The sequence below is a fragment of the Pseudophryne corroboree genome, chromosome 1 (genome assembly GCF_028390025.1).
Source record: "Pseudophryne corroboree isolate aPseCor3 chromosome 1, aPseCor3.hap2, whole genome shotgun sequence".
In the NCBI taxonomy this organism is placed as follows: domain Eukaryota; kingdom Metazoa; phylum Chordata; class Amphibia; order Anura; family Myobatrachidae; genus Pseudophryne; species Pseudophryne corroboree.
The window spans coordinates 50,400,214-50,421,213 of record NC_086444.1 but is presented as its reverse complement, the minus strand read 5'-3'; the positions used below and the strand labels follow the sequence as shown (position 1 = coordinate 50,421,213).

The 21,000-nt window shown below is 44.0% G+C and overlaps 2 protein-coding genes across 5 annotated transcripts in view; both read left to right on the top strand.

Annotated features, from left to right (window-relative positions):
• Window positions 1-4,501, top strand: part of ZNF532 (zinc finger protein 532) — a 128,785-nt gene extending 124,284 nt beyond the window's left edge. For all 4 annotated transcript variants that reach the window (XM_063959407.1, XM_063959416.1, XM_063959390.1 and 1 more), the window contains one exon: window positions 516-4,501. In XM_063959407.1, coding sequence (XP_063815477.1) covers window positions 516-1,013 — 498 coding nt within the window. In that variant the 3' untranslated portion in view covers window positions 1,014-4,501. The remainder of the gene's footprint in view (window positions 1-515) is intronic.
• A 325-nt stretch (window positions 4,502-4,826) lies between these two features.
• The window catches only part of LOC135055182 (O-acyltransferase like protein-like), an 84,591-nt gene continuing 68,417 nt past the window's right edge, over window positions 4,827-21,000 (top strand). Inside the window, exon 1 of the mRNA XM_063958956.1 lies at window positions 4,827-4,974. Within this exon, the coding sequence (XP_063815026.1) occupies window positions 4,827-4,974 (148 nt within the window). The remainder of the gene's footprint in view (window positions 4,975-21,000) is intronic.

Below are 21,000 nucleotides of genomic sequence, written 5' to 3'. Positions count from 1 at the left end.
GTGATCCATTGATTGTGTCCCGAGTGGTGTCGGGATTCCGGTGTGTCAGTCACATGACTGCCGGCATCCCAACAGCCGAGATGCTGAGCTATAGGCTAGGCAATCAGAGAGCCACTGTTTTTGTGCTTGTTCATTAATGCTGTTCTCTCTGCTCCAAGCCCTCCTGTTAATATTTTTCTTATTCATGTATAATCCTTTCAAACTATAAAGTTTGGATCGATAGGTGTAATGAAAGTCATTAGGTGTGTAAGTGTTTGAGCCTTAACCAAGTTGAGTTGAGTAATGGGGCAGGAATGTCGGAGAACATCAAATCGATCTTAATCAATATTGTGTTTCAGGGGCTACATTGCACATTTACTAACCGACAGAAATCCTGAAATCATGACCTGTTGGGAAAATTGGCTTTTGAGGCCGTATACAATCCACGTGTCCTGACATCAGTATGCACCAATTATAAGATGGGCAATTTCCAATAATGTGTTATTATATTCTTATACCTCCTATCTTCATATCAGGAGCCTACGCCAAAGCGAAAAATGGTAGAGGAGACTGTTCGCGAGTTCCGATCGCCAAAGGGAACAATTACTCAGCCGCTGAAGAAACTGAAGATCAACGTCTTCAAAGTCCACAAATGTGCGGTCTGCGGCTTCACCACCGAAAACCTCCTGCAGTTTCACGAGCACATACCCCAGCACAGGTCAGATGGGTCCTCGTACCAGTGCCAAGAATGCGGCCTTTGCTACACGTCGCATGTCTCCCTCTCCAGGCACCTCTTCATTGTTCATAAGCTCAAGGAACCGCAGGCATCGGCCAAGCAGAACGGTTCTGGAGAGGACAATCAACAAGAAAACGAACTGAGAGTTGGGAGTAAGGCAGTGGGCAATGCGACCTCAGACAAGACGTGCAAAGTCTGCGCAAAGACGTTCGAAACTGAAGCTGCCTTAAACACTCACATGAGGACTCACGGCATGGCGTTCATCAAATCTAAAAGGATGACCTCTGTGGAGAAATGACTTGACTGTGCGTCGGCTCCACAGAGATATAGATCTCTGGGAAAGACTCAGTGTTTTACTTGTGGAAAAAAAAACTGGAGAGGGCCGAAGGAATGCTACGACCTTGTGGGAAAGATTTAGTTCTATCATATAATCTGCCTTTAAGATACTTTTACAGTGCACCATAAAGCAGTGTTCCATGTAAAACGCGTCGTAACAGATGTATATATAGAATACTTTTTTGATACTCTTGACTGTATCAATGAAGAAATTTTTCTTTTTTTATACTGTATTATCTCATAGGTGAGAAGGATATTTAACCACTGCCAGTCTGCTTTCCGTGATAGATGAACATTGGCAGTATACAGGTGGTACAGATAGGTGCCGCTTAGGCTATTTCTGAATGCTTCAGAAAGATATATGAATGGGCATAGTTATATATACCGGGGCTAGAGATAATCTGGGGGATGTTATGGCAACTGGTGCACACTAAAAGAGTTCTGTAACCCACGGCAACTAGTCACATTCTGTCACTTTTCTAATGGCGTTTACGAATTGCGAGGAAACATGCAATTGCACTTTTGGCCAGTACACAATTTGTTTTTTTATTTTATTAATATCCCTGATTGATCACATGTCACAGAGATGTAAAAGTGGTTCTGTTTTGCTCTGTGGTGCTGTAAAGATATGATGTGTAACTATATTCACATACGGCATTACATTCATTCCTGTAATGTGGGCACTATGGCGTCAGTGTTAGAGCCGGGTAGTCTGAAACAACTCGCAACCTGTAAAGTAGCAAAACATTTTAGGTGCCATTGCCTGGGCATGGGAATCAGGCCAGCCTGACTTTTGCGTTAAGTGACTTTTTCCTCAATAATAAGAGCAGACTCCATTTACAATGACAATTGGAGCATGCTGACATGTTTGGCTGTACCGTGTGCTCCCCCGTTTCTGTATTACAGTTCCGTTTTTAGGGTGCAGCCTTTGACCAATAAGAAGCCACAAGCTTCTTCTAAGGGAAAAAAAAAAATCTGTATTCACCTCCCCTGACTGAATGTGATTTATTGCTGAGGAGGTGCAGAAAATGGTTACGGATATTTTGTTTTTGCTGCAAAATTGTTCTCTTTATGTTTTCAGTGGAGGAGGGGGGGGGGGAGGGGGTCTCACTTTCCAAAGTATTATTTCTATTACTGCATTTATGCCAGTACAGGCCACGGGTTACTGTAATATGCTTTTTTTTGTAAACAGGTATAGTCTACCTATTTATATATTGGTGGTTCCACCTACTCTTCTAATTTGGCCAGGGTCCGTTCACTCATCTCAACAAAGTGCTTTACGTCTCAATGCAGCTCTGTTGCAGAGTATTACTTCTCAGCGCTCTTAAGCTGCTCCCACCATTTTAGGACAGTGTCTTTAGGGTCTGTTGAAGCACACAAAAAACTCAGACTGCAGTTATTATAGCTGCTGTGACATCACTGACCTTCCCTGCCAATCCGTACGCTGCGTTTCTGCCGAGCAATTGTGCATCCCTTTCAGTCTGTGTTAGACACACCGAACTTAAAAACTTGAAAAATCTGGATTATATTGTGTCTGGCAGGTCTAGGGACACTAGACAGTCAGAGGTAAATTTCTGGGCTACCTCGCAAATAATGACCTACTAAACCTGACGCTGGATGGTCTCTTTAAACTGGTACCCAGCTATCAACCCTGCATGACCCCCCCCCCCCCCCTCTAGAAACCATCCTTAATGCATAAGCCACATGTACTAGCAACAAAGACTAATGTAGGGTTATGCTCAAGTCCACTGTAATTGCTCCCTTTGCCCGTTTGCCTGCATGGAGCGAAATGCGTAATGCCAACATCATATGGAGCAAGCACAGTTCATAAACACACAAATGCGCGCTCTGCAAGAGGGCCCATGTACCACTCCAAATCAGCCCCAAAATCACGAGACTTCAATACAAAGGAGTCACCAGTAGAATAGGGTGTAAAAAGATAATTAAGTAACTTTTTAATATTAAAACATAAATATGTGTTGGATGCTGACTGTGCCTTGACTAAGGAGTTGCTCCAACTTTCTGCTAGAATTTGTGCCGGCGGTGGAACGGCAGCTGTTGCAACAGCCTAGAGTGCACGGAGGTAGGGGTGGGTGGGTGTTGACAATGTGGCATGTTCTCCCTCTCCCCGAGATCTCAGATTTTTTGGGAGCAGTACAGATGTATCTTCTGAGCACATTACGGGAGGTTGAGGTACACTACAGCAATTTTGCTGTAATGCACTGTTCTGCCCCTGTATTGTGCTATTAGCGAGCAGTCCTGGGTAACATTACAGATTCACACAGGCAGCATACTGGTAGGTTTATACAAAGAAGCAGAGTCAGTGATGTTACAGTAAGCCAAACTGACACGCCGTGCTTTACAATATAACTTGTTTTTCCTTATGTATCAGATCCTATTACAGCTTTGTGTTACAGATGTGGCATGTGGCTTCATCACCCTGCAATGAAAGGGAGAACAATGCCTCATTCCCACTTTACAAAGCCGCAGTGCAGTGTTAGAGCAACGCAACGCATTTCACCATCATGGTCCATGTATCATCATTTCAATTCTGGACTCAAGTTGCTCTTTAAAGATCACTAGGGATTTAAATAAGACAGAAGACATTGGTACAGAATGCCATTTATTTGCTGTCTTTAAAAAGAAAACACAAGAATATTCAAAATTTCTTGAGATTCGCAGTGTACGTCCGCCAACGTGTAACCAAGACACAACCCTGAGATGAAAAGTGTATCTCAGTCTTATTCAAAAAGGGAATCTGTAGCTAGAATTGTCCTCGATGTTCAGATTTTATATGCATTTTTAATGGTCCATGGGGGCCAGACCAATGTTGAATGTGTGTACAGCCAAATACCTCATAAAAAATGTAATGTTTGCCCATTTGTCTTTTAAAAAACAAATAATTCTGTCTACTTTAATTGTAGGATATGCACTCCAGAAGGCAGGTAACGGGCGAGCAGTCAGAATTGTAGGGAGGGAACATTAGTATAACTGTCGTTACACGTAACAATCGGAACTGATTCATGTCAAACACACACAACTGTTCTCGGGGTCCCTACTTTCATTTGCACAGTTATGTGATGCTATAACTTATTATAATATGTAAGATTTAGGACACAGGATAGGTAGAGTATTGTCCCTTTTCATACAAATCTTTTTCTCTGTGAGACTTCTAGGATCTAATTTTATTTGTTCGTTTTTTGTTTGTTTCATTTTATATCAATTGTGTATCCATATGTTTATTTTGTATTAATTTTATATATATATAAATATATATATTTTTTTCTGTAAATATTTAAAGTGCATGAATACTTTCTGTGGTTGTCCAGGTAAGAGGTCTTGCTGCTGTCATGTTGTTACTATATTCATAAATATATATACTTTGTGTCTTTGTGACTGTATTAAACACATTTCACATGTACGTAAATAAAAGTGGAGTATTTGACTGATGCTGCACCAGTGCTTGCCGTATTAAATTAGAGTTGTAGGTGTTGTAGCCTGGATCCTAACACTTATGTTGCGGTGTCTGTATTTGCGTCACGCCAGCTTCCTGCCAGGGCTCAGGCTTTATAAGGGACGGGAAACTGGAGAAGTGTCCTATTCAGAGGTAAAGCTGGGGTGCTAATTGATTCTTTTTTCGTATTATGATTTTTACTTAAACTGTACAGCTGCTCTGGAAGACAGATTTGTTGTCCTGGTTAGTCAATCGCTTGACCAATTATCTATAAAAGCCAAGGCCAGCGAGGATTCGCAGTGTTATTTCATACGTGTCGCAATGGCCGGAGACGGAGTGTATGTGTTTGTTTTGTGTCTTGTTGGCATTACTGCATCTCCAGCAAATGTATCATTGAAATGTTTAAAAGACACTATGGATTACCTGTCGGATCTCAATGCCAATGAACCCAAATCCTACGCTTTTCTCAGTGAGTATTTTAGTTTTTTTTAGTTTTTATTATTATTATTATTATTATTTTTTTTTTGGGCTGGATCGCAGTTTTATGATAAAGTTGTTTAGATGTTTTGTGATCGCAGGTGCTAACTTTCATTATCTAAAAAGTCAGGACTGCTAAAATCTGTTGGCTACTCTGGGTTACAGAATGTTTAAGCTGGTGGATACTCCATCGCCGTCCTCAGGACCCCCAAACAGTTCATTTTTTCCAGGTCTCCTAGTAGCTGCACAGGTCTGCTCATTGCTCATGGACATTCCACACAGGTGACGTTAATTATTCCACTTGCGATTCTGTGAGGAGATCTGGAAAATATGAACTGTTTGGGTTCCTCAGGGCCGAGTCTGAGAACCTATAATTAAAGCCATAGGTTCTCAAACTCGGTCCTCAGGACCCCACACAGTTCATGTTTTCCAGGTCTCCTGACAGAATCCCAAATGAAATAATGAGCTCCACCTGTGGATCCTTTGAAATGTGTCAGTGAGTAATGACTACACATGTGCACCTGCTAGGTGACCTGGAAAACATGAACTATTTGGGTTCCTCAAGGCCGAGTTTGAGAACCTATAATTAAAGCCATAGGTTCTCAAGCTCGGTCCTCAGGACCCCACACAGTTCATGTTTTCCAGGTCTCCTGACAGAATCCCAAGTGATATAATGAGCTCCACCTGTGGATCTTTTGAAATGTGTCAGTGAGTAATGAGTACACCTGTGCACCTGCTGGGAGTCCTGGAAAACGTGAACTGTTTGGGGTCCTGAGGACTGAGTTTGAGAACCACAGATTTAAGCAACTGAAACAATCTTTGGGTGAAACGTGGGTTGACGATGAAATTTATACTGACATTTTCTATCGTGTACAATAAATAGCCGTATTCCCTGTAGGTTAGCAAGATTGTGTTGGTTAAAGCTTAATGACATGTAACATGGCGGAAGGTTACTGAGAATTTGTAGAACTAAGTGGAAATAAACCCTAGATCAGTGGTTCCCAAACTGTGTGCCGTGGCACCCTGGGGTGCCTCGGGACACTTGCAGGGGTGCCCTAGGTTGGTGGTCCAGGACCAATTCCTACTATTTATTGTCAATGTGATAGGTAAAACTAGTGCTGGTGGCTGTCAGTAATAATATATGTGGACAAACAGAAGCAAATCTTGTCCCTCACCATATAACTGAACCTAAGGATGACACATAAACAAAATTTGCTTCATTCAATATTTCTTTCTAAATTTCTCAAAAAGAAACTTTTGGCCTAGGGGTGCCGTGAAAAATAAATCTAATACTCTAGGGTGCCGTAATTCAAAAAAGTTTGGGAACCACTGCCCTAGATATAATCAGAGTCCATTTTGCCTTGAAATGTCGATTATTCTGAACTCTTACCTGTGTGAAATTCTCTGTAGAAGGCTTTCTGCATAGTTCAGTCATCTGGTATGCCGTCACACTGCCGACTTGGTTATGCCGACATCAGAATGTGGATACCACAGTGTCGGCAGCTGTGATGTCAACATTGTGAAAATGTCAACATTAGGGCTAGGGATATCTTAGAAATACATGGGCAACATGACCGTTTCCTCAGTGTTGACATGCTGAATACTAACACGATGAACATGTCGACATCACCATGTCAACATTATGGGTGGAATTCAAATGTTTGAAAAGTCGGTTGGGTGTCTGTCTGTTTCTTCCTGTCTATTAGATAGGAAAAAACAGACTCCCAACTGACTTTTCAAACATTTGAATATTCCCCTAGGAGTGTTAACATAGTCATTGTAAACACAGTATACCGAACCCAGTCATCTACGGTGTTTCATTATCGTTCTCAAAGATCTGTCCACTTTCAGTAGAGTGTTTGTAGTAAGTGCCACCTGGCAGCCTTTAATTCCCCTAGCCTCATTTTTCTTTTTGAGATTAAACTAAGAGGATATTCTGCTACAGGCTTCTATGGAGTTTCCGTAACTAAGGGTTATTTAAAGCTTTGACGGTCCTTTTACGTCATTATTTTTTTTTATATAAATAGTTTATAACGAGGCGCTGTTCTAAATGATTAAATAAAACAAAGTTCCCATCATCTTCTCTGCAGAGGTGGAAGACAGTGGGATATAGTAACAATTTTCGGAGAAATAGAGAATTACTGACAGGTAATGCCAGAGACTTGGCTCCGTGTATGAGGGATATGTTGCCCGAGAGATATCACAATATACTTATAAATTATCTACGGCTAAAGTGCACTTTAAAGGATCCGGCTTTGCTAGAAATGTAAACTGTAATTTGTGCAGACAAGGTGAATTCACCAACCTCATCCCCACGTGTTAGACCTGGATTCCTGGCAATCTGTACAATATCTAAGGAGTGTACAGTATAAAAGGCATTGTCATACCATAAATATATAAGTGGTGTTACCGTGCTGTAAATGTAAAAGTGGCTTTGGCATACTAGAAATTTGCGCAAATGTGTGCTAAGAACTTCAATTATACTCCATGTTATTTGTGAGCGTTTATTTAAATTATTTTCATTGTCCGTGTTCTTAGTGCTAGGAGTGTGCACCTGCATCTCTCTTCCTCCAGCATAGTATTAGAAGCCTCAGCACCTCTTGGTATCTTTAGTAATAGGATGTGCAATCCAGGTCCTCCACCCTTTTTTCCACTATATTTGTGCATACTAGAAATCTGTAAGTGACTTTGGCATGTTACAAATGTGAAAACAGAAAGGAAGTTGTCCCGCAACACACTATACAGTACTTGTAACGGAATACATATGTATTCCCGGTGGACGGGATGCCGTCTGTCAGTATCCCAACAGTGGTATCCCGCCCGCCAGAATGCTGGCAGCAGGGCGGGCGCTACGAGTCCCCTTGTGGGCTCACTGCGCTTGCCACGCTGCGGGCTCAGTGGCTTGCTGCGGTCAACACAGGATCTATTCCCATTCCATGGGTCCCCTGAGTGGGAATAGCTGCTGTGAGCCAGTATTCCGGCGTCTGTATCCTCCTGACCGCCAGGATTCTGACAGCCGGAAAAATTGATTGCCTCCCTGTGTTACAGTACTTGAAAAGCTACAGTATATGGTAATAGAAATGCAGAGATATTTGTTGCACCCGTTTGCAAATACATGGTAAGCCACCTGGCCAACTTCATGGCTACTCTGTTACCGGCGGTCCCGGTATTGCATGATAACAGTACACACTCTGGGCCATGCAATTGTCTATTGTAAACCCTCATGATAAAGGCACATACAGAAATACACCCAAATTGAGAGCTAACTTACCTAAGAGCCACCCCTGAGATCTCCAAGTAGCACTACAGGAAACAGCATGCCCTCCAAATGCTGATCCCATCCATGCCTCTCACAACAGCAAACAAACACAATCATTTGGTATAACCCACTCCCATTCATGCGCCTGAAAAGTACTGTCAGATTGCTGGCTGGGGGGATAGTCTGATGGAACGAGGGAGAGCGAGTGGGTCAATCAGAAGGAAGGGAGGGCAGCATTCATTGGCTGGCTGGAGAGGGCGGGAGGGAGTGTGTATAGAGATGTAGGGAGCAGTGAAGTTGGAGAGGGCCTTGTATGTAACGGAGAGGAGTTTGAGATGAGGCCAGTGTGGAGCAGCAGGAGAGGAAGATAAGTCTATCTGCAGCGATACGTACAGATTAGAGAGGAGCAAGATGGGGGAGTCCAGTGAGCAGAAGGTTGCAGTAGTCGAGGTGAGATGAACAGGAAGTGGACAATGGTTGTGGTGGCTTCCTGGGAGAGGAAGGGTCTGATGCGAGCGGTGTTGTGAGCTGAAACGAACAGGATAGGGCAAGAGATTGAATGTGGAGAGCGAAGGAGAGGAAAGAGTCAAAAATGACTACCAGCCAGTGGAGTTGGAGAACAGAGAGATAGTGGTGGTGTTGACGTGAGAGTCTGGGAGGGGAGGAGACTCCAGAAGGAGGGAAAGACCATGAGTTCAGATTCTGCCATGTTGAGTTTGAGAATGCACTCCCGACGCCCAGGAAGAGATAGCAGAGAGGCGACTGAACATGTAAAAGAGGAGGGAAGTGGAGAAATCAGGAAAAGAGAGGTAGAGTTGAGTGTCGACTGCATAGAGGTGATACTTGAGGCCGAAGGAACTGATGAGATCACCCAAGGAGGAGGTGTGCAGAGAAAAGAGAAGAGGGCCATGGACATAATCCTGGGGATACGCCCACTGGAAGGATGAATGGGGGAGGGGGAACCAGAGGTAGAGACATTGGTTACTATGGGCAACTTCTCCACTGGTCCCCTTCTCTGCCCTTTTCAGTGCTTGGTACATCTCCGTCCTTCCATGATATTTTGCTGTGCCTGACTGATACAAATACCAGGTGCATAATAAACCCTAATCATTTAGTGGGACCTAAGGCCTTCTACTCGCAGTCATGGCCAGGGCCACCAGCAGATCGGTTGACCCCCGCTAACAGAGAGGAGGGAATGGCCTAGTGTGGGGGTGTGGCTAAGCCCGCTTGAGCTTAGCAGGTCCTCTAAAGAGGTGTGACACTATAGGGGAGTAGATATGCCTGCATGCAGGGCCTTAGCACCCAGTCCTAGTTATCACACAGAGCACAGTGCCGTGGGGGCGGCCGCGGCACCATACCTCTATGCTCACCCGCCACCAGTGTGACCTGCTACAGGGGAGATAGCGACCTGGGTTATTTCCAAGCCATGTGTCCTCTCCACCCTCTGACACGGGAAATAGGAGCCACATGGAGGCTCAGTGTAGGAGGGAGAGAGAGGGGAAGTGGAGCTGCGGATGGTAAGAGGAGGACCCGCACAGGCTGAGTCGTGTTCTTGTCATCAGGCAGTGGCAGTAACCAGTTTATGTGGTATGGTAACAGTGAGGGAGGGGTTTCCTACACACACACACAGTCCTGCCCCCTTCCCCAGCACAAATATCACCCTGATCCATGCCCTGCCTGCTCTGTGTCTCATTCCCCTGTGCTTTGAGAGCTATCTGCAATTGGCGTAACAAATTTGAGATTTTAGTTGGTGTTCCTGGGAAGTAACAGGGAAGTGACTTGGCAGAGGTGGGCGTGTTGCTAATACACAGAACTGCTTACATGGGCGGACATACATTAAACTGCACCTGTCATATGGCTGATGCAAGTTTTAATGGTGCGTCTAAAGATTTGCACCGCTGCCAGGCACTGACAGTGGATGTCTTGCTATTCACAAACTCCGCTGCGTCATTAGCATGAAGATGTAGATGCGGCAAAAGAATCAGGCCCAGTATTTGTCACCTATACAACTTTTGTAATAAAAACACAGCATTTTCCTTGGTTTTCTCGGAAGGCAGTGAATTAGGATGTATAAGTATTTTAGGTCACCTTCTACTGTATATACTGAGACAAAGCAAATGTCTTTTTATGGTCCGTAGAAGAGCCGCGGCTTCCTTCTAGAAGAGATAACAATCCGTGGCCGCCTTTTATCTTCTCTTTACAGCATTGTCAGAGTATTCTTATGAGGCTCACAAGAACAGCACAGACCGTAGCCCCAGGCAGACAGCTCGTAGCGAGATTCTCTGTTGTAAAATTTCATGTTCCAGTCACTTTAGTTTAATACATGATGTTGTGGGAAAATGTGTTTTTTTATTTTTTTTTAAGGTGAATTTTAAAATCTATTTTATTGGTTTATGGGCCTAATCTAGAGTTGATTGCATCAGAAAATTTGTTAGCAGTTTGGCAAAACCATGTGCACTGCAGGTGTGGCAGATGTAACATGTGCAGAGAGAGTTAGATTTGGGTGGGAGTGTGTTCAAACTGAAATCTAAATTGCAGTGTAAAAATAAAGCAGCCAGTATTTACCCTGCACAGAAACAAAATTACCCACCCAAATCTAACTCTCTCTGCACATGTTACATCTGCCACACCTGCAGTGCACATGGATTTGCCCAACTGCTAACAAATTTACTGCTGCGATCAACTCTGAATTACCCCCTATACTTGTTAACTTAAGATACATAGGCGGTAATTCAGACTGCATCGCTGCAGCGGCAGCAATCGCAGTCTGAACTACTTTGTGGAGTGCGCACGCGCAGCGGCCGCACTGCGCGTGCACACACCGGGAACCCAGTAAGATGCTATCAACATCTCACTGGCTGCGATTGCCTCTGCCTGATTGACAGGCAGAGGCGGTCGCGGGGTGGAAGGCGTGTCTGGGGGAGGAGGCGTGACGTCACCCGGGACACGGCGGTTAGTGGCCTGCCAGCGCGCAGGAGCTGTACTGACAGGGAGCTACTCGTCAGGTACAAAAGCATCGCCGCCGTGCGATGCTTTTGTACCTGTGCGGGGCGAGGCAGGGCCTGACATGTGGGGCGGACCAGCCCTGTGCTGGGCGTCCCCCCGCATGTCAGTGTAACTGATCGTAGATGTGCTAAATTGATCACATCTATGATCAACTCTGAATTACCCCCATAAACCGCATTCCTATTTATGCGTGCAAGGCATGTATGTGTCTTAACATATAGCAATAGAATGTTTAGGGTAGGCAAAGATTATTTCTTCCGACTAAGCCGTACTATTACTGTTGGTTATTTTAAGTGTTAGTCCTTTATTTATTCCATACAGTGGGGGTACTGTAATTCAGAGTTGATCGCAGCAGCAAATTTGTTAGCAGTTGGGCAAAACCATGTGCATGGGGGGCAGATATAACATGTGCAGAGAGAGTTAGATTTGGGTGGGTTATTTTGTTTCTGTGCAGGGTAAATACTGGCTGCTTTATTTTTACACTGCAATTTAGATTTCAGTTTGAACACACCCCACCCAAATCTAACTCTCTCTGCACACGTTACATCGGCCACACCTGCAGTGCACATGGTTTTGCCCAACTGCTAACACATTTTCTGATGCAATCAACTCTAAATTAGGCCCAGTATGTGTCCAGGGGCGCCAAGAGGTTATGGGTAGCAGGTACTGATAACCTGAGCCCAGACCAGTTGGAAGGGCCCGGCTGCTTGGGGGGTAATGATGCCATACTTTTTTCCATTATTATTTTTTTTCAGAGGGGTTGTGGCCACACCTCCAGATTTGTACCGGAGCTCTATGGCTGACTCAACAGCCCTGTATATTTCTGAGAGGGAGATGTAGGAATTTACTATTAATTCGTATTGTGGTGTTTGTCCGTGAATGTTCAGTTGCGGTTGTATTTTTTTGCTACTCATGAAAAAAAGCAGCAAAAAAATAGACCTGCCTTTTCCTGCCGTGTTTGGATAGTCACGCACGGATCAGTGAGATCCGTGCATGACTATCTGTGGGAAAGGGTCTGTCTTCCTTAAAAATGTTTTTTTTTTAAATTGCTTGGGGTCCCCCCTCCTAAGCATAACCAGCCTCGGGCTCTTTGAGCCGGCCCTGGTTGTAAAAATACAGGGGAAAATTGCGTAGGGTCCCCCCATATTTATACAACCAGCACCGGGCTCTGCGTCCGGTCCTGGTTAAAAAAATACAGGGGACAAAAGATGTAGGGGTCCCCCGTATTTTTAAAACCAGCACCGGGCTCCACTAGCCAGAGAGATAATGCCACTGCCGGGGGACACTTTTATATTGGTCCCTGCGGCCGTGGCATTACCCCCCCCAACTAGTTACCCCTGGCCGGGGTTCCCTGGAGGAGTTGGGACCCCTTAAATCAAGGAGTCCCCCCCCTCCAGGCACCCAAGGACCAGGGGTGAAGCCCTGGGCGGTGGATGGGGGGCTGATAGCCTTTGTGTAAAAATAAGAATATTGACTCTTGTTGAAGAACTACAAGTCCCAACAAGCCTCCCCCGCAAGCTGGTACTTGGAGAACCACAAGTACCAGAATGCGGGGAAATAACAGGCCCGCTGGTACCTGTAGTTCTACCACACACAAAAATACCCCCCAAAAAGCACAACACACACACCGTGACAGTAAAGCTTTATTTTACATACATGCACACTTACACACTCACATACTTACCTATTGTCCCACGGAGCCCCTCGTCCCCTTGTCCAGTAGAATCCACGGGGTACCTGTCAAATAAAAATGATACTTACAAAAAATCCTGTGTAGATCTGTCCTCTTCTTATCCGTCGTAATCCAGGGACTTGAATAAAAAAACAAACCGGAAACCTGATCCACGCAACTAAAGGGGTTCCATGTTTACACATGGAACCCCTTTCCCCGAAGGCCGGGACCCCCCATTACTTCTGTCACTGAAGGTCCCTAGCCTGTCAATCAGAAGGAGCGCACTGGCTAGAATGGAGGAGAGCGCTCCTCCATTCTACACAATGATGGGAACTTTTTGGTCTGCGGTTAACCGCAAAGTTAATTAGGGTCACCCACTAGAGTGACCACAATTAACTTTGCGGTTAACCGCAGATCGCAAAGTTCCCATCATTGAGTAGAATGGAGGAGAGCTCTCGTCTATTCTAGCCTGTGCGCTCCTCCTGATTGGCAGTGCGCACCTAGCCTGTCAATCAGGAGAGCGCCATTACGTGGCGCTCCCTGATTGGCTGATGGGCATTATCTCTCTGGCTAGTGGAGCCCGGTGCTGGTTTTAAAAATACAGGGGACCCCTACATCTTTTGTCCCCCGTATTTTTAGAACCAGGACCAGATGCAGAGCCCGGTGCTGGTTGTATAAATATGGGGGGACCCTACGCAATTTTTCCCCTGTATTTTTACAACCAGGGCCGGCTCAAAGAGCCCGAGGCTGGTTATGCTTAGGAGGGGGGACCCCATGCAATTTATTTCTTTGATTTTTAACTATTTAAACACTTCTCATAATGTACACAATGAAGCCCTGCACGGATCTCACTGATCTGGCCGGACTTCATTGTGTTCTGTCCGGCAGTGTTTTACTAATAACTCCCGTAAAACACTGCCTGACATTGCGAATCACATCGACATTGGAAAATACGAAAATAGAAAACTCGGCAGCTTAGTAAATTACCGTAGATGGATTCAAAAAGTTTCAGAAAAATACATCCGATAAAATGCGAGATCAAACTCCCTACAATTCGGCACAAACACGAATATTAGTAAATAAACCCCTTGGAGAGAGATAAAGTACCAGCCAACAGTCAGTTTGAAAAATGACAGGAGCCAATAGAGTGGTACTTTTTATCTCTCTGCACTTTACCGCTCTTCAGTGCTTAGTACATCTGCCCCTAAGGGGGCTATTCAATTGTCCGCAATGCTGGCCAGTCATCTGGGATGTTTCCCACCGGCCTGAGGCAGGCGGAAAAAAAATCTCTGATAACTGCCCCATTTTTGTGGCTGGTAAAACACATACAGTAGGTCCGGGAGCTTATCCCGTATCCTATGTGTTTTTGCGAGAAAGCTGGAAAATGTTCATGCGAAAAAAGGGGTATAATTGAATAGCCAATGTGAAACATCGGACAAAAATTGTGATAATATCCTGTTTTTTCGCACAAAAATTTAGCGCGGACAATTGAATTCCCCCCATTGTTTTCTATAGTAATTTCCTGTTGATACTGGTATCAAATCAATAGGGGGAATTATCTGCTATGCCCTTCAGGGGCCTCTGGAGACGACCGATGAGCATTGCTGGGCCCCAAATTTTGATATGGGTTCGGCAGTTGAGCATTGCACCCCTGCTAGTACCATAGGCATATTTATAATGGGTGCAGGGAGTGCGGTGCACATGGGCCCTGGGTCTGGGTCTCCGGGGTGCCTGTGTCAGATCCGGTGGGAGCAGGTGCGATCACTCCCCACACCCCACATCACGCAGGAAGAGAGAGGGCTCGCTGCTTCTGTATCTGCCTCTCTCCCCATCCCAGCATACAGCAGCGTGTGCCCTGGGCTGGGGAGAGAGGATGCCGCAGCAGCATTCAGCCCTCTCTCTCCCTGCCCAAAGTGTGCCGTCTGCAGTAGGGAAAGGGGGGGGGGGCAGCAGGCGTGGCGCCCCACTGGGCTCATCCTACAGGCCTGGGAAAGGAGCACCTGCCACCCTCCTTTCTTGGCGCCACAGCCCCCCCCACCCCCCCTCCAAAAACACAGGTTTCAGCTTCTCTCCCTTCACTCACATCCCCCCAAACAGCTCTCTCCCATCTCAAACACACAATGCACTCTACCGTGCCACAGTGGTCTCCCCTACACACAGACTGTGCCCCACCACACACACACAAAGCTCTCCCCACCCAAGATCCCTCTCACAACTCTTTTACCCTTCCCTCCCCTCAAGTCAAACACACACAGGGCCCCACCCTCACACACACACTATCTCTCTCACCTCGCCACGGGTAGGATCAAGAAGCACGCAAGAGAGATCAGGACCTCCATACTGGGAGTGTGGTGTGGGCAGAGCGGGAGGCATGACTGACAGTGCCACTCCGACAACACCAGGCCCCTCCCACCGGACAGCCATACGGTCTGCCAGAATAATATGAGTAGAGTTGTCAGTTGTTGATTTATGGAATCTTATATAACATATATTTATTATATCATATATTGATATAATGGTTTATGTATTTTATATCTGCAAATATATTATAATAGGCTTACAAATAGGTGGGCTCATAACAAAAGGGGTGATGTTTAGTACTGGTCCAATCACACAATATGTAATGCGTGGACGTTCCTATTTTCATACCTGTGATTGGCTCAGATTAAAGGAGCTATATCTCTACTGTCCAGGAAATATTTCCAGGCAAAGCCTAAATATACTTTACAGAGATATATAATCCTGGCTCATTGAACATATAAGTACTATACTTTGACTACAAGTCAGTTGTCCCAACTTGCAGAGCCTTATATAATATATGCAGATTTCATGTATAACTTTAGTGATTCCGAAAATGAGTTCAAGACTTGGAATACCAGCTCTATTTTGTCTAGTACATTTATTATAGGTGATACAAATTACAAGATAAGATAACACAATGATAATAAATCTTATAATTTATCTAAACTTCCTTAACCATGGTACATACATAAAACACAAACAGTTTTACAAACTTAAACAATTAATACACATACTATACACTTGCAAGAATATGTGAGGGCATAATTCATAGCTACCGTCTTAGGATCCTGACTCCCTCTGGACTTTGTTCCTTCCTCCTCTCCTTCTAACTCTCTATCTATCAGACTGCCCCTTATATCCTATATTCTACCAATTCAAAACTAGTATATGCCCACAGTTTCCAATGGAGTACATAATTATAGGTTTTGACAGATTCCAAAGTGTAATAAAACGTTCTCTGCTAACTCCGTCCCACGGTGGTGAGCATGTAGAGAATTTTGGGATCATAAAGTTTGGTATTCCTTTATCCATCAGAGATCTACCTTTGTATGGATGTGTAAACGATCTATTTCGCCTAGGCCCTAGGGTGTTAGCATAAATGATTGTGACCTGTTTATAGTGCGTTTGATCCTATATTATCATTGCCTCTGGCCAGCAGTATAACTGGACAATAGGCCAGCTGGTTGATGTACTCTCTAAAGGTATGAAGATCTTTGATTGTGAATTCCAATGCACCCTGTTCATACCAGTAACTGTTTGCATATTATGAGACCTGAGCTAGGTGACCTATTGACTTTATCCACCAAGTTATAATCATTTATTTGCTGTGTGTGAATCAAGTATACAGTATACATATATCTACATATCATGTAAACTTTGATTTAATTGTACTTGGTATAGCGCAGATCAGACGTTAATCCTTTGATTAATACAGATATGAATAATGGCATGGAAGGGATGAATTTGTGTAATGCTCAATGTATTGTGTATTCTGGCTATATGGCTTACACAGAGAAAACCTGTCTCTTACATAATGACCCATAATCTTGCAGTAAAACACACAGAAATACATGCTACTAAATTCTCAAAACATAAGACTAATACATTCAAACCTATTTAAGTTATACCTTACAATAATATATATATACACACACTCTTAACTGGTTAAAATCACATTGGGTAATAAATCATATTATTTAATTTACATAATTTGTTCTAACTTTGGTACCTACTAAATTATATTGTTATGTAATGGTCTATATGGCAACAGTCGCCCCCTTGTGGCCGTGAGAATTGATGATGATGGCCACACATACATTAACATAATAATTGCTTATATCTTGCATCTACCAGTTTTTCTAGCTTACTGCGTTCCTGCCTTATAAGGCGCTTAAGCCACAATATCAGTGAAATTAAAATGATTAGCAAGATTGTTTGACCGATCAGCAAGCCCTTTAAACCAATCTCCAGCCAGGTGTTTGTCATGGTTATTTCAAAATCTCCATCATGCAGTAATTTATTTAGTGTGGCATCTGCCTTCTCAACCATGTTATTAATTTGAACTATGTGTGTGTCTTTCCTATCCAGGAGTTTCTGTAAATCTAAGGTTAAACTATCTATGTGTATGTTGAACACAGGTATATATTCTCCAAGGTTTGAGATTTCTGGTTCACTATCTATATTTATGTCCTCTTCATAAACGGGGATTGGGGTGATAACCGTCTGACCAATGGTGGTATACTCATGTGGGCTAAAGCAGAAATTTGGGTTTGGCACTGGACATGACTTTTCCCCATACAAGAACTCTCCGTGATTTGTGACTATGCAGTACTGTCCATTCATGTTGTATGTAACCTTCACCGCTGGAGTTCTCCATTTTGTTAGCTGCACTGGACAAGCAATGTCTCTGGCTGTATAGCTGGTTGATGTATTTGGCTTTGCACTGTGTTCAGGTCCTCCCATATCCATATCTTTGCTGGGAATGGTGGCAAGTTCATTTATATCTGTGATTAGGGTACTTGGTTTACTTGATTCTAGGCCGCAGATTGGCGTCTCAATTTCGAAAACATTGCAGCGACACAAGTATTGGTTTCCCTTGACTGCACAGCAAGCAGTATGTGGAACTTTCCAGATGTCGTCGACTCGGACCAGTAGTTCTGGTAGGTCCAGCCGCTCTTTGTAAATGTCCTTTTCCAAATATCCAATGGAGTGAACTGTAGACAGTTTGTCAAATAAAGACTTGCTTGGGTCGAACACAGGTAGAGAAATGGTAAAGGAGACATATAGGATATCGCTGACTGCACAAGGTTGCTGCTTGTTGTAACAACGGGGTGAACCTCTATTTGGGTGGGGGGTCACAGTGCCTAAATTCCTAATTGTGGAGATGGGCAGAGGTCTGCAACCATCTCTTGGGGTATTTTCCCCATGCCCAATGTCAGATTGCGAGCAATACCAATTGGTCAGGTCATTATCTCTTAAAATGTCAGGTATTCTACCAGATTGTAGGTCTCTAATTACATGTGTGATTGCGTTGAGGACATAATTACCATATGCAGTGCATATTATTTCTTTCCCCACCTGATTTTGTCTGGCTTCTCTATTGTTCAGTTCAATGATTTCGTTTATCTTGGCTTGGGTCTCTGAAAACAATCTTGCTATATCATGCATGTTATAAACAGTAAATTTTTCTTCACTGGCCAGACCCTCAATGCCCTGCAGGACAGGCTTCAAAACATATTGCCCCTCTTTCTGCTCAAAATTGCCTATGTGTCTGCGGATGACTTCCAAATCCGCCCTATTCCAAATTGACATCCCGGAACCAAACAGTCCAGGGATGGATCCAATGATCCCATCTAAGCTTTGTAATTTCCTGGATCTAAAAATACCTTTTTGGTTAGGGGTTGCCTGTCCTGTGTATGGGTCTTGAGTTCTGCTCTGGTGAGAAGCAACAATATCTACTAGTAATGAAGCATAGAATAAAGAAACATTACTATTTACACAATAACCAAATTCTGCCATATTCCATTTTGATAGATTTAGGACTACTGGTACATGTATATATTGTACATTGTTTATCAAGGAACCAGGAATGGAGGTGGCAGTAAGGCCACTTGTGGGTCCTTCACTTGTTGGTGGGCACTCAGCTGTTTTAGTAGATGGCAGTGATTTAGCCTTTGTTGTGGTACTTGGGGGAGTAGGGTCTCTTTTCTGGGACACATTCAGTGTGATGCTCCCAGGAACATAAGTCCTCTTTACTGTGGGTGGATTCCCATACATGGGAATGGGGATGATAAAACCATATATCCAGGTTCCTGTGTCTGTAGGGTTTGCATGGCTAAGCAATAGTGATCCATTTGGAAAAACATGTATTCTACCCATGTAATGTGGTGAGTTTCCTGCGTTTCCATTATCCCAGGCTTTAATTTCTTTGTCTGCTGGGCCCCACCAGGATACCTGTTTCCCTGTTGTGCCTTGTACTGACACTGGAAGGAGGATGGATTCTCCCTCTTTACAGTGAATCGGATTGGCTTCCACTCTAATTGAAATGTTGACCTCACTGGTACACTGGATCTGGAGGCTCACCACGAAGGACAGAACCAAAGTCGGGATTCTCATTTTTCTGTAAAACCAAAACAAAACAAAATAAAATTATAAGAAAGAAAGAGAGATGCGCTACTCAGTTGACCCTTCTCCTTTGTACAGTTTAATCTGATTGGCATGTACCCATTTGTCCTGCACTTTCTTTGCATCGTTGATTCTTAATTTGTATACTGAGGGACTCAGTCTGTCCACTATTGAAAATGGTCCTCTCCATTTCTTGCCCAGACCATGGTCTGTGGGTCGGAGTTCTAGAAACATGACCCTTTCTCCAACTTCCCAACAATTTTCTCTTACACCTTTGTCAAAATAAGCCTTTGCTTTTCTCTGTGCTTTCCCTAACTGCTGTGCTGCAAACAGATGAACCTCTGTGAGTGCTTTTTGCAGTTTTGTAAGGTACTGATCCATTGATAGTCTATCAATAGTAGGGGTGTGTAGATCTATCCAAAGGTGCTCTGGCAATCTCATTTGCCTGCCTGTCATTAATTCAAAGGGGGTCAATCGGGTCGCTGATGAAGGTGTGGCCCTTATTGCCATTGCCACTAGGGGTAGCAAATTATCCCAGTTCTTACCATTTATGCCAACAAACTTTCTCAACATAGTTTTGATCTGTCTGTTGGCACGTTCCACCTGTCCAGAAGATTCAGGATGAAAAGGGACATGGAAGCTTTGTTTTATTCCCAGCATTTCCAGGCATGTTTGCATCACATTACCTGTGAAATGTGAACCTTGGTCTGATTCAACCGATGTTGGAAGGCCCCACCGTGTGAATATCTGATCAACCAGAATTTTTGCTGTGCTCAGGGCTGTGTTACTTTTAGAGGGAAAAATTTCTACCCATTTTGAAAATAGGTCAGTCACAACCAACACGTACTTGTTATTTTTAGCTGTGGCAGGCAGAGGGCCCATGTAATCAATTTGTAAGGCATTCCAGGGACCTTCCCTTCTCTGGATTCTCAGTGGAGCATTTATCTTTCTAGGTGCTGGGTTAACTTGGGCACATACCACACAGTTGTCACAGTATTGCTGTACATCTTTTACCATATTTGGCCACCAACCTATTGTTTTTAGTCTCTGCTGTGTCTTTTCTACACCCTGGTGTCCACCTGTGGGGAGGTTGTGTACAAGATATATCATTTCATTCCTGTACTCTTTTGGGACTACCCATGTTGTATCTTCCCCATTGTGGATAAGCATTTCCTTGTCCTCTGTTAGTGTTAGATTTGGTGTGTGTTTTGCCAATGTATTTCCCTCTGTCAAGTCCAACTCCTCATTCCTCAACTTTTGTATGATTTCTTTAATTTCAGGGTCCTGCATTTGGATCTCTGAAATGTCTGGTGCATTTATCATCTCTGGCCTTTTTGCCACTGCACATACAAGAGGGCACACTTTTGGCTCTGGGCTTGCTTTCGGTATCTGCCACAGCTCCCCCTCTTGTGCCCCTTGTTTGGCTAAAAGGTCAGACATTTCATTCTGTTCATGGTGTGGTGATGCAGGTGAATGCCCTTTGACTTTACAGACCCAGGGGACATGTGTTAGACTCTGTGCCAGGGAAACTATGTACTGGAGAAGGTCTGCATATTTAAGAGGGCTTCCATCAGATGAGGTATACTGATGAGTTTGCCAAAAGGGCAAAAATTCAGTAAGGGCATTACACACCCATGCTGAGTCCGAGTACAATG